A 15,368-nucleotide genomic window follows, 5' to 3' on the forward strand; every position below is an offset into this window, starting at 1 on the left:
GGCAATCGGACATAGCTCTCAATGTGACTGAATGGAGCTTGGCAATCAGACATAGCCCTCAATGTGATTGAATGGAGATTGGCAATCGGACATAGCCCTCAATGTGTTTGAATGGAGATTGGCAATCGGACATATAGCCCTCAATGTGACTGAATGGAGATTGGCAATCGGATATAGCTCTCAATGTGACTGAATGGAGCTTGGCAATCAGACATAGCCCTCAATGTGACTGAATGGAGATTGGCAATCAGACATAGCTCTGAATGTGATTGAATGGAGATTGGCAATCGGACACAGCCCTCAATGTGACTGAATGGAGATTGGCAATCGGACATAGCTCTCAATGTGACTGAATGGAGATTGGCAATCGGACATAGCCCTCAATGTGATTGAATGGAGATTGGCAATCGGACATAGCCCTCAATGTGACTGAATGGAGATTGGCAATCAGACATATAGCCCTCAATGTGACTGAATGGAGATTGGCAATCGGACATAGCTCTCAATGTGACTGAATGGAGATTAGCAATCAGACATAGCCCTCAATGTGACTGAATGGAGATTGGCAATCGGACATAGCCCTCAATGTGACTGAATGGAGATTGGCAATCGGACATAGCCCTGATCAATGTGACTGAATGGAGATTGGCAATCGGACATAGCCCTGATCAATGTGATTGAATGGAGATTGGCAATCAGACATAGCCCTCAATGTGACTGAATGGAGAATAGCAATCAGACATATAGCCCTCAATGCGACTGAATGGAGATTGGCAATCGGACATAGCCCTCAATGTGACTGAATGGAGATTGGCAATCGGACATAGCCCTCAATGTGACTGAATGGAGATTGGCAATCGGACATAGCCCTCAATGTGACTGAATGGAGATTGGCAATCAGACATAGCCCTCAATGTGACTGAATGGAGATTGGCAATCAGACATAGCCCTCAATGTGACTGAATGGAGATTAGCAATCAGACATATAGCCCTCAATGTGACTGAATGGAGATTAGCAATCAGACATATAGCCCTCAATGTGACTGAATGGAGATTGGCAATCGGACATAGCCCTCAATGTGACTGAATGGAGATTGGCAATCAGACATAGCCCTCAATGTGACTGAATGGAGATTAGCAATCAGACATATAGCCCTCAATGTGACTGAATGGAGATTGGCAATCGGACATAGCCCTGATCAATGTGATTGAATGGAGATTAGCAATCAGACATAGCCCTCAATGTGACTGAATGGAGATTGGCAATCAGACATAGCCCTCAATGTGACTGAATGGAGATTAGCAATCAGACATATAGCCCTCAATGTGACTGAATGGAGATTAGCAATCGGCCTGACAGTTTTTGACTTTAGTTTAACCCTTTCACCACTGATTCCCACTTTAGCTGGAACGCTCTAGGGCGCCAACCGATTCCTGCTATAGAGGGAACACCAAAGTTCATTCACCTACTCCGCCGTAATACCATTAAATGGCAGCTATTGCTGCAAAACATGCTGCCATAACTAGTTCCACACATGCACATCAGCCTTGTTTATCTAGCATACCATTTTGAAGACATGAAAGTGAATGGCTTTTCAAGTACATCCAAATGACAAGAGATCATAATTTTTGTGTGCGTTTTTTGCTAGCAAAAGCGAATTTCAACGTGGCAGAAGTAATTAACAGCTCTCATAACATCTCTTACGATGTAAATTTGTCAACTGTTCAAAGAAATTTCCACAGAATTTCACCAGAAATACATCGTTGAATACATGTAGTTGGTCGTGGGAATGGTACAAGCATCAGAAGTAAGCTAAGTTCGTGTCTCCCAACACATGACAGGAACAAGCCATTAGCCAAGCAAGTGGACTTATCAAAGAGTACCAATATTTACAAATGTGATGATGGGCTCTTACATAACACAAGTAAACAGCTGTAAATTTTTCAATTACCTATTGGCACTACTTTTGGCATTTCAACATGAAACAATATTCTCAACACATAGGATTCATTATAAATTTTTGACAATATCTTCCCATCCTTCTCACTGTATACCATATTTTCAGGAATTCATTCATTCATCAACAAGGTCAATACAGGTAGCTCCTTTTTGAAATTGCCATACTTGTTTCTAACTCAATTTGCAGCATTGACAGAGTTAAAGTCTTGCCCCAGAATCTCAATAAAATAAGGTGACATGTGCATTACAGCCTAACTGTATTAAACAGGATTATTGACACACATGTACAACAAGGGAATCCGTACAAATTGTAAATAATCGCGGTATGGAAATAATACGAAAATATCTCATGATAAAAACATCTACAACGTACTAAGTGCAGACATGAATGTTTAAGAAAAGTGTACATGTATATATTGCTGGCTATCACATTTCGTAATCACGTCCTTGTAAATGAAAGCAAACACACTAGCCTCACAGAATATTATATAAAGACTCAGTAGAGGTCTTGATATCAGGCAGGCACCTCGCTCTAACCAACGTGGGTGACACAGTAACATTGAAACGCTTTGACCATCCAGGGAAAGTAACCTCTATTCGGCCATCTGCATGGACTGCAAGTACTCTCGCCAGTGACCAGCGGCCATCATCGTCAACTGCTTCAACAATTTCTCCCCGATCAAATGTGAAAGTGGCCATACTGATAGTGATACACGTAAAGGGGAAATTATCAGAGCATGTGGAACGGGGAATGTACAAGTGAAACTAGTTGACCCCGCTTCGACCTTAGCATACACTACGGCCGTTCATGTGTTCTCAGCTGCACTTTCCAGCATGCTATGACTCGGATGAGTAACGCTATGGTTGTGCATTCACAGGTGTTGCCTAATTTGTATTCCTTCGCATTGTAAGATGTCTTTGCCGGATGGATCGAATAATTCGAATAACCGATAGTTTGGATTAATGCTCATTTCAAGTCAAAATCCCACAACATTAATGTAAGCGAAGAATGTGTGACTTAATTTCATCGTGTAACCTTTTCTATTTTAACAAAAATCAGTATAATTCAAAAGTGTAGTTCACAGCGTAAGATCATTTCTAAGGAGTAAATCAAATGAGGCAAAGCTATTCTCTGTGTTATATCAGTTGTTACCAATTTTATTAGGCTATTATAAGTAACACTGCAAACAGCTTAAGAGATGCAAACAAAGTTTATGACACCCGAGTTCGCCAGGCAAACCCTCGGGATTGTAGCACATGGAGGGCTAATGGCTTGAGACTGTCATGAGGGAATTTACGGGTATCATATTGAAAGTCGGCAAAATGTGTAACTTGTTGACTTGAACCTACTATCACTGTGGGGCTAGTTGTTACCGATATAAAGAATTATTTTGGTCATATTTCTTTGTGGCAACATTCAATAATGAACAAGTCATTGAGAATGACATACTCCCTGCTATGATTGGGTTTTAAGGAACGCAACAACACTTGTGAACCTAAATCAAACAGACTTAGATATGTTGTGTCTGCTCGTTGGACATGGAACATGCCTACTCATGTTGTGTCTCCTCATTGGACATGGGAAATGCCTACTCTTCAAGATGATGTGATGGAATAAACCATTCAACAATAAAGGATGGGTTGGGTATGGGGGGGGGGACCTGTTCAAGCATGTCTAAGTTATGGCTTTGGACATGGAAAATTTGCAAACAAAATGGCTGCCAGGCAGCCATATTGGACTGTATCAAGATGAAAATGGATATGCACATGTATGTCATAGAACACTATCCTTATACCAACTTTGAATGAGATCTGTTCAAGCATGTCTGAGTTATGGTTTTGGAGATGGAAAATTTGCAAACAAAATGACTGCTAGGCAGTCATATTGGAATGTATCATGACAACAATGAATATGCACATGTATGTCATAGAACACTGTCCTAATACCAACTTTGAACGAGATCTTTTCAAGCATGTCTGAGTTATGGCTTTAGACAGGGAAAATTTGCAAACAAAATGGCTGCTAGGTGACCATATTGGATCGTATCATGAAACAAATTGACGTGCATATGTATGCCATTATATGTTGCCTCTGTACCAAGTTTGAAAAAAATTGGTCTAGGCATCTCCAAGGAACGGCTCTGGACAGACGGACGGACGGACAGAACCCAATCCATAAGTCCCCACCCCGGCATTCGTCCAGCAGGGACAAATAATACTCATACAAGTTCTATTTATGCTGGCAGTGGTGGGTAGATTACGCACGATCTGTTGATTTTCCAATCAGATTTTTAGAGTGGCTTTTTTCAGGTAAAATTCAAATTTCAACATGGCCGCAGTCAAAATTGTCTCCCCTAACAATATTTATGATGTAAATAACAGCTCTGTTCGTGACAATTTATATTTAATTATGACTTAGATGGCATTATTGACTACTAGTAGGTGCCTGTCGAAACTCGGTGTACTCTAAAATAAATTGTGCCACTTTGCCCATCCGATTTTGGCACGGATACTACCGATTTATGGGCATTTTTTTACCGATTTAGAGAATAAATTTTGAGATAATATTTTGCTGTCCTGTCAAATATTGAAATATATTTACAGAAGCTCACTTTTCAGGAGGTCTTGAGGCAATGAATTGAGATATTTGTACATTTCCACTGGTGGTGGGGGACAGACTCTGGCGTCATAAACGGATTTGTGAGCCGTTAATTATTTTCATTCAAATCTAATGTTGACTCTAATAGGCTAGGAGATAACCCAAATTTGGCTATTTGACCCTGAAGAAGACTTTCAAGGTCAAAGGTCAAGGTCTTACAAGAAAGCTCATGTTTGATAATATGGGTGTAGGTATTTGAATGGCGTCATGTATTATACCTCCAAACTTAAGATGCATATTGTGATATTAGATTCAGTTGCAAAACAAAGTAACATAAATTATGTCTCACATAACATGCAAGGTTTGGTTGAAATCAGTTGAGTTATAAGGATGAATGAACACATGAACGGATGGACGAATGGCTGGAACCCAATGTAATAGCCCCCTCAGGGCGGTGCCTGTTGCGTTGGGGCTAAACTTGACTAAACTTTTGGCCCAAATAATCCATCTGTGGTATGATCATTTTTATTCAACAATTTCTCAACTAGACACCATAAGTAATATCACCACGAAAGACCCAGCCAATCAGTCTGGTTGTTTTTTACTTTAAGTCATTTACACACACACACAACCACCAACAGACACACTCGGACACACATACATACATACATACATACATACATACATACATACATTTCACTAAGCCTATAGCACAACTGACCTCAGTTCATCTGTGCTAAAGACAATGGTCACCTTACCTGGCTCTGTATACAATAATTATCAAGCAGATAATAATACATGCTATCCCAATAGATACACCAATAATAATGCCTGTCTTTGGTAAACCCGATGAATCACCACCACCTATAAGATATACGAAAATTTGGTATTGTTATACAAAGTTGTTATATCAAGCACTGAGATTAGATCACTTTAGTTAAATGTTTCCTTGGGTCACTGTGATAAGGCAGGTTACCGTTAGGACAGGTTCCTATCTTAATAAGTTAACTGTTAGGAGGAGTTAGGCCTGAGATAAATGTCAAACTTCTCAGGTGCTGTATCTAATTCTATTGAAGTCAACACAAGTCTGGAATGACAAGCCGTCATCGCAATGGAAGTTTACAGAGAATTGCCACCAGTCACGGTAGTGTGATGTATTAGATCATATGAAATATAGTGCCAATGGTGTTGTAGCACAATTGAATATTTGCATACATTTTTTGAATGTTTATTTATTTGTCTATTGATCCCTGTTGTTATCTTTGCAATATAAATGATCATTTGGCTGTTGCTATATGGATGTGGTCTTTTAGCTATAGGCACATTTGGATACCTTTTTTGAATGTTTATTCATGTCTTTCTATTCCTGTTGTTATCTTTGCAATATACATGATTATTTGGCTGTTGCTATGGGTGTGGTCTTGTTGCTAGGCAAATTTACATACATTTTAAAAATGTTTATTCAATTGTCTATTAATCCCTGTTGTTATCTTTGTGAATTACACGACAGTTTGGATGTTGCTAAGGGCGTGGTCATGGTTGCTAGGGCCAATTGTGTCAAAATATAGAAAATCTGCAGAACAACACTTCTAGAAACATCTCACAAAGTTTCAGTCTCACTGACCAAGCATTTTTTGAGATATAAATTTTTGACCAAAATGCACATTTTTACACATAATAATAATATGCATATTAATGATGAGATCATTATATGCCTCACATTTCTTCATCTATACACCCACAGATGCATCCCTGTTAAATTTCAGCCCAATCTGCTGAGTAGTTTTGGAATTATAGGTTTTGACCAAAAAGACACATTTTTAGCCCTAATTTGCATATTACTAAGGGAATCATCATGTCATGAAGAAACCTTACTTTACACCCCCTTAAGAATCTTCCCACCAAATTTTGCACCAATCTGCCCAGAGTTTAAGTTTTTTTGTTTTTTTTACCAAAAATCACATTTTTTGACCCAAATCACACACCTGTGATGCAATCATTTTCATTTTTACAATTTCCCAACTAGACCCCACAAGCAATGTCCCCACCAAATACCATGGCAATCAGGTTGGCAGTTTTTGAGTTTAAGTCGCACGCGCACACACACACACACACACACACACACACACACACACACACACACACACACACAGACAGACACCGCTCGATGCCTATAGCACTACTGAACCTACATTGTAGTTCAGTTGTGCTAAAAAATAAATTAACGTGCATGTGTCCAACATGTTATGTTACCTTTGTGTCATATTTGCTAGTCTGAGAAATGACGTATTAACCCTTAAGATGCCATAGACTTTCCATGCAAATGACCCCCTATGCCAAGGACTTTTTAGGTTGCACACAGTTGTACACAGTGTTTTGATAGTGTCATTTTACACCAAAACAGGTGGGATATGGTCTCATCTACAAGTATATCAATATTTTGAAATATTGAATTTTAATTTACATGAATGTATGGTCAGTAACTTTACCAAGAAATTGGGGAAAATTGGTATAAAACACACATATTTGGTCAAAAAAGCATGTGAAATTTAGTTTTTAGGTAAATGCAAGGATTACAATTGGAAATTAGCTGTAAAAAATAATAGACAGATAGTACGGGTGTTGGATAAAATATTTATCATAAAATCAACAAGTACAGTTTACAGTAAATACAAACAAATTTGCATATACAAATACTGCATACATGTGAGTCTAGCAGCATAACGATACGTCTCACGGACAATTATATCTAACACTTCGTTTGTTAACAAAAATCTGACGAAAGACAACGATGTAGATCCTGCCACATGATCCTGACGTAACGTCTTTATCAGTTCATGTAAACCAACACGGAGGAGTAATCGTACGGCATTGGCATCTGTTGTTTGTCATCGGCAGGATCGCACGATCGCGGGATCCGCCATTGACGACGTCAGACCAAAAGTCGAAGTCATCGGGAGGGTTTTCGATATGTTCTAGTAGGACATAATTTACTCCCTCAAAAACGTAAAATTCTTCATCATCATCGCACTATACAATATCTTACTCACAACTCTCTCTGATTGGTATGCTTGGAGGGTCCTTATTTTATAACTTTTTCAATAATCCATACTTTTCAACATTTTAAGCATAGTAATTAATTAATAGTTTAATTAATATGTAGCAAGAGAACGCTTAGGAATCAAAAATAAAGTTCTAAATTTTGTCTAAAAATGTACTAACAACTAAATTAAGCATGTGCTGTGAATAAAACACTTTTCACTGTCAAAGTGTCAATAACTTGGGTAGTCAGTGTGTATGATGAGTTTTAGTATGTAAATTTCTTTTGTCATACCTATTCAAATAAATCTATATCTTTGGCAAAGTCATAACAGGTGCATATATTTTCCTTAGTTTCGTCGCAAATATTCATGTCTTTCAAGAAAATCTGCTGACAAATTCCTAAAATTGCTACTCCTTCTACAATAAATCACTGATACCAGAACCAATGAAAATGGGTATTCAGAAACTCATCAGTGGCAATTCAACGCTTGCCAAATGGAAAAATGTTTTTACAAAACCCTATACACTGGTGAGATTTGTCTGACTTCAAGGAGATGATGTCCAACACTACAAATCAGAGAGAGTTGTGGGCAAAATGTTGTACAGTGCATCGCTACCACTGTCTAGAAATTTTTGAGCGAAAAACTCTCTGTCTTCTGGGTTTACTTCGTTCAATATATTAGCATAATGTCGAAGGTCAACATACATATCTATAGCGGCCGCCATATTAGGCATTGCTAAGTAGGCGCTATTTGCATTCAGCGGCAAAAAGTGAGAAAAATCAAACATGTGACTGTTTCCCGCCTGAATAATTTAACATTTAATCTTATATACTACTTATATACTACTCTTGAATTCTGTGTATATACCTTTTGAACACTTTTCAGTATGCAGAAGCTGGTTCATCAGCTCGTCGAGGAAGAAGACCAAGATATACCATATTGTGTAAATTTACTTACTTGGTGGCATAATGACAGCAATAGGATCTGTGGCAGGACCAGCTCCAACATCTGTCCTAGCTTTCATTTTGAAGTAATACATCAGGCTTGGCTGTAATCCTTTAATTGTAGAATTAATTTCAGAGCCTGTATAAAAATACAAAGATATCTATAAATTAGCCAAGAATTTTTTTATTTTAACTCATCAACACACATCCACACACACAGAGAGACAGACACATGCCTATAGCACAACTGAACTAGGTTGTGATAAAAAGTGATAGGAGCATCAAAAGTAATGCTTTTTCTTCTGTATTATCTGCATAATTCTTTCCTTCTGTATATAAATCTATACATGTATATATAAGCGAGAGTTTTGTGAGGGTTATTGTCCAGTTTCCCGAATGAATTAGAAAAATATTATTAGAGTTGTTATGTTCACAAAACAAATCCACATAACATTTGAGGGATTTGTTGTTATTGATAACTGTTGAGTGCTACTCATTTGATGTGATCTGTACAAGCTGTGGTGTACAGCAAAATAGTGCCAATGACTTTGTAGCACAATTGTATTTAGATGTTGCTATGGGCGTGGTCTTGTTGCTAGGCATATTTGCATACATTTTTGGAATCTTTATTAACTTGCCTGCCATTTTCATCTTTGCAATATAATTTATAAACCATCATTTATATGTACCTGTTGCTATGGGTGTGGTTCTGTTGCTAGGCATATTTGAATACATTTTTAAAATTTGTATTCACTTACATGGCATCCCTGTTATCTTTGTAATATGCATCATTTAAATACATTTTTTGAATCTATATTCAGTACTTTTTTGAATCTATATTCAGTACTGTTGCTATGGGTGTGGTTCTGTTGCTAGGCATATTTGAATACATTTTTAAAATTTGTATTCACTTACATGGCATCCCTGTTATCTTTGTAATATGCTTTATTTAAATACATTTTTTGAATCTATATTCAGTACTTTTTTGAATCTATATTCAGTACTGTTGCTATGGGTGTGGATCTGTTGCTAGGCATATTTGAATACATTTTTTGAATCTATATTCAGTTACATGGCACCCCTGTTATCTTTGTTATATGCATCATTTCACTGTTGCTAAGGGCATGGTCAAGGTTGCAAGGGCCAATTGTGTCAAAATGTTTTGAACAATAACTGCAGAATAACACATCCAGAACATCCCCACCAAGTTTCAACCCCATTCATCATGAAGTTTCAAGATACAAGTTTTTGACCAAAATAGACATTTTTAGACCTAATTTGCATATCACTGATGGGATCATCACATTGTAAAAATACAGATTCATTTTCGCATTCCCAGATACACCCACATTAAATTTCAGCCTGATCTGCTCAGTCAGTTTGGAATTATAGATTTTTGACAAACAAGCAACCTATCGGTCAGAATAGCTCCACTGTTCTTTTTATTTTTTATTTTGGTAACAATTGTAGAAGTGGTTCAGTTGTTCAGCTCTTCACTATGCAGTTTTGTTTTAGCGATGTAATAAAGTGGTTAGTGGTTTCATATGATGTCTCACTATTATAAAACACATTTTACACAGAAAGTTGGTAAAATATTGTACTTTTATACCATAGTCATCATTTTACAAAAAATCTACTGTTAATGAAAATTACACAATATTAAAAATAATAATGACTGGGAAATGCAAAAAAACAAAACAGAAAAGGATTTTTGAGGTTGGCTATAAATAATTCCAGTGTCTTACAGCTTTAACCCTGGAAAATTTTAATGAATGAAATAAACTAGGGATCTAAAACACACACGCACACACGCACGCACGCACGCACGCACGCACACACACACACACACACACACACACACACACACACACACACACACACACACACACACACGCCGGGCGATCCCTATAGTACTATTGAACCTCAGTTCAGTTGTGCTAATAAAACTACACAAACATTTATTCACGGTTACGAATTTATCTCGAAATAAAGGCGTTGTTGAGCTTTCTTGGCAATATGATTAACACTGTTTTCCCACTTCAAGTCATTAGAAAGGAGCATACCGAGAAATTTGAAAGTGTGAACTCTTTCAACATCCTTATCAAGAATTGTCAAAGGAATATCATCAACCTTATTCTTTCTAAAGTCTACAGTCATCTCTTTTGTCTTATTGACGTTTAGTTGTAAATTATTATGGCATTAATTATTATTACTTCTGGTGTCAACAAATTTGTCCACCTGGTCTCAAGACGTTGACTCATTGTTATTCATAGGGAGGCCCACACACGATAAATGTACATGCACTGCGTGCTCATCTATTTTTGAGTGAGGTTTACAGCAGGAAATAATTCATAAATTGGCGTTTTTCTTGCATTTTCAGAATCTACATAATTTTTTCTATTTGGGCATTAAGATAATTTTACATTGACATCTGAAATTATTAAATTACAGCTACTTTGAAAGTACAATTTCGTCCGTTTTCAGTAGCGCGCGTACACTGTATTACGTGACGGTCACATTATTTTCTAAAAAACGTTCTGAAGGGGTGCCAAAGGTCATAACAGTAAATATAGTATGCTTGCTTTGATTTGTTCTCGCAACGTCAGTTTTCAGTCTACAGCCAATCAAATTAGTTCTTTTAAAAGTACTTGGCGTGAATAAGACGATACAACAGGGTGCGGCCATTATCGTTAACGCTGTAGACCGTCTGTACGCGCTGTAAAAACTATGAAATTTCAGGTGATTATGTTTTCCAGGGGTTTCTTTATTTCAATATGCACCCCATACAGTTTGAAAATTTATGATTAGTATTACATTTGTGTGAAATTTCAATGGTATTCGACGGAAAATGTACGCGCGATTACAATTTGAACTTGGGGATCACCGTCGAGGCCAGCGCCTCCAGCTAGCAGTACACACTAGATGTTGACCCAGGCGTGGTGTTAGTGAACCGAGGTTTCAACGATGAACTATGTCGGTAAGTTTTGTTTACAGTAGTTTACGTGACAAGTATGATATTTTTTACTGTTTTCTTAAATTGGTCACTATTTCCGTATAGGAATTAATCACTGTGTGTGGTATTTATATTGTGACTGTCAATTCTAATGCCGTCAGATCTGAAAGGATCGCGTAGTGTTGTTGTAACCGGAAGTAACAATAATTCGTTCGAACTAAAATGTCATCTATACAAAATCCCGTTCAAGGCGAATATTGTAACCAAACAATGTTGATGTCATTTTAAAACTTTGTTGTATTTAAAGCAACTAATAGTTATTGATTTGCCTTTTGACGCTTCCTTGGGTCGAGTCAATAACGTAAACAGATTGGCGTGACATTTGACGTTGGTGGCGATTTTGCTAAGTTCTTGTACTTATATAAGTGGCAGATGCTAATTTTTATAATGATTGTTTATAATATATTTATGTGTTCTTGTTAGCGTTATAGTTGAATGTTTTCATCTTACTATACCCATTATGTAATAAAAGTAAATTAATATCTCAACTGACATTTATGATTACTGATTTCCACACATACAAATTTCAATGCGCTATCTTTACATAAAATTATTGATGTGCAATTTATCACCATCTCAGTATCACAATTTTACTTCAGTTTGTCTCTAAAATTTAAATCAATTTTATCAGTATATTAAACGTTTATGAATTTGGCTGCTAAGATCTAAAGATAACTACTGAATTGTAAATTTAGATAAATTTATTTCATTTTCATTTTATTATAAAGTTAAAAGGCTAAAGTCTGTTGTTGTATGTAGTATGTATAAATTGTCGACATTAATAATTCTTTTGTTAACTAACCTGTATCACTGCAATATATGTATATGTATAAATAATTTCATAATTTATATTTTATTTTATAGATCAGTAATTTCATCGTCTTCTGAAACAGCTCGGCAGCAACCCCTAACAAATCATGAATTCCTTGAAATACATTACACAAGCCAGAACTGAAACAGCAGACATGTAATTATAATGTGTACAGTGGGTCATCCGAGGAGGATGTCCAAAACATATCAACTAATTTAAATAGTTGATGTACATAATTGCTGTTTTACTGCTGGTAAACTATACACTCATCGGTGTGTTCTCTGGTAAATCACTAGATTCACCTTCACAGTAGCCTTGTGGAATCACACCCATTGGTAGGTTACCATGAGTGAACGAATGAATGCCATGCTTGTTGAATAATGAACATTAAATGTTTGAAAACAGATTCCACTGTTATCGCAAACAGTAGACTGATACCACAATTGGTACCACAATTTATCAACTCTGATCATTTGCATAATGTGACTTTATCAGTTTTATTGTATTGGATAACTATAGCCATACATCAATAGCTTTCCTGTAAATTAATTACTATACCTGATTTGGTACCACAATTTATGTAACAATATCTACAAATAGAAACATGCAGTCTAAGTGCTTTGATGTTTGTATATATTTTTATACTGCTAATTATTAGGGTTTTGACAATAGGTAGCTTCCAAGCGCAACTGAACGTGCTATGCAAAGGACAGTGGGATTGTTTGTAGTTACTGTAATACCTAATCTTGATAGAATAATCAACTCAAAAGGAACTTGGTAACTAAATGTGTTATTTGTGGTTACGATCAATGCGAGATTGTCTACAATTTAGTGATGGGTTCATATTTATTGCTGTATTTCCCATGATGCACCATTCACAACATTCAACATGACATATTTGCAGGTGCTTTATTTCTTATTAAAAAATGACAATTTGATTATTGACCCCCATAGCAACTTTGTGAAATGTTTCACCATGTCAAAATCATAACAACAAATGTGATGCAGCAGTACAGATTGGAAATTTGACTTTTTATTGCAGATATCGCGAAATTGTGACAAAATTGATTTTTAGCATTTTTTAAATTGAATTTAACACACTAACTCTATTTCTGGTTGTGTGAGCTTTAATTATTTGTGATATCAATAACTTTGTAAACAGCTATGTGCAAATAAAACTGAGTTCACTTGTTCAGGTTGGAGTCAATGTATGTCTTAAATTGTCATGTTTTTATTTGCTACCCTGAAAAGTTGCCAAAAACTAAGTTTTTGTCAATTTTCAACTCAATTTATTCCATAAAGTTAATTTCAAGTATTTATAAACTTTACTTATTCTCAGTAAGGTTTACATTCTAAATGGATGTGACCAAAAAGAATAGACATTACACTTCCAGATTTTACTCCAGCAGTGGATAAAATTGGCTATATTTACTGTGTAAAAGTTATTTTTATATCAAAATAATTTGCATAAATTTGCATATTTATATTCTAGCCACGAAATATAGTTTGGAGTGATGTATTCATGCCAAGATACACTCATTTTGAAAGTTTCAGAGTTGAAATAATGAAAATGAAAAGAAATGTGTATTTACCCAAAAATTTCCTTTATACCTGTGTATAAATGATAGATTTTGTGATATTTGCCCCAAAATAACTTTTTTTCCAAGTTGTTCAAACAAAAAGTTAGAACACATATAGACTAACATATAACAGTATTTTCATTATGAGGAATATTAACCTTGTGATCCCAGTAATTCAGATTTTATTAACTGTTAAAAAGTGAAGAAACCCCAAAATTACCCTTTTTTCCACTATGGGCCTCCCTATTATTCAGAATAAAGCCTCCTTTACCTTGGTTCTCCTACCTAACAAAATATGCATACCCTGTGTGAAGCACAGGTTACTTTCTAGTATGATATAAAAGTAATTGGCAACAAAGTAATACTACAAAGTGTCAATGATATGCAAGAAATGGCTTGATTTTGATAACTGACCCTGAAGTTCAAGATGAAAGGTCTTACAAAACCACTTGTGTCTGATAATATGTGGTAGACAGACACTTGAATGCAATCTTTATGTATTACAGTTCTTCAGTAAATATACTACAAATAAGGCTGCCATTCAGTGAAATTTGCATTTATTGTGAAACAAAGTGACATGCATGTGGTTTGAATGACATGGAATACTACATATCTGAGAAATGTCATATTATCAATGGAAGGGCAGGCATGCACACATAGGACCCATCAACTGTAATAATCCTAACATAAAAGATTCAGAACAATTGTTTGCAACACAAAGTGACACCTTACCTTCTCTTAAATCAATCATCCAATTATCTTCAGGTTCAATCTCATTCATATTATATAATATGATATATGTAGTAATGATGCCATTTGGGTGTTCAGGGGGTGCCCATTGTAGTAACACACTCTGGATATCTGTTACCGCCACTTTAACAATTCTTGGAGGAGATGATGGTTCTGTAGAATAAGGATATGAAAATGATGACCATAATGTGATCCTGACTCTTACATTTAAGAGTACCTTTATTTCAAACTTATGTTTGACAAGGTTGACTATCAGGTTTATTTAGAATCTGATAAGTGCCGATGATGGAAATAAACAATTATAATATCTGTGTACTGTTTTCAACAATGGTTTCAGAGGTAGATATTTTAGAGAGCAACCTCATACCAGGATGATATTTGGGGAAGGGGTGATATACACAACCACACATTCTCTCAGCAGGATAGCAGAAATATACACTCAACTTCCATCATCTCCAGTAATTTCTGCCATCATGCCTCGAATTTCACACACTATTGGTACGCATGTGATATCATCCCAAGGCATAGCCAAGGGATATTTATATTTATTATTATTATTATTATTATTATTATTATTATTATCATTACCTTTATTTCAGGCCATCAATTAAAAAACAAATAAAGAGAAAACACTAAAATGTAACACTGAAGTGAATAAAAAAATACC

At 36.1% G+C, this 15,368-nt stretch overlaps 1 protein-coding gene across 1 annotated transcript in view; it reads right to left on the reverse strand.

Moving 5' to 3' along the window:
* LOC144447225 (protogenin-like) overlaps nt 1-15,368 on the reverse strand; it is a 122,809-nt gene that overhangs the window by 18,832 nt on the left and 88,609 nt on the right. Inside the window, exons 12-14 of the mRNA XM_078137127.1 lie at nt 14,684-14,854; nt 8,561-8,686; nt 5,318-5,423 (exon numbers count right to left, since the gene is read on the reverse strand). Of these exons, the coding sequence (XP_077993253.1) occupies nt 5,318-5,423; nt 8,561-8,686; nt 14,684-14,854 (403 nt within the window). The remainder of the gene's footprint in view (nt 1-5,317; nt 5,424-8,560; nt 8,687-14,683; nt 14,855-15,368) is intronic.

Source organism: Glandiceps talaboti, chromosome 16 (genome assembly GCF_964340395.1).
Source record: "Glandiceps talaboti chromosome 16, keGlaTala1.1, whole genome shotgun sequence".
Lineage (NCBI taxonomy): Eukaryota > Metazoa > Hemichordata > Enteropneusta > Spengelidae > Glandiceps > Glandiceps talaboti.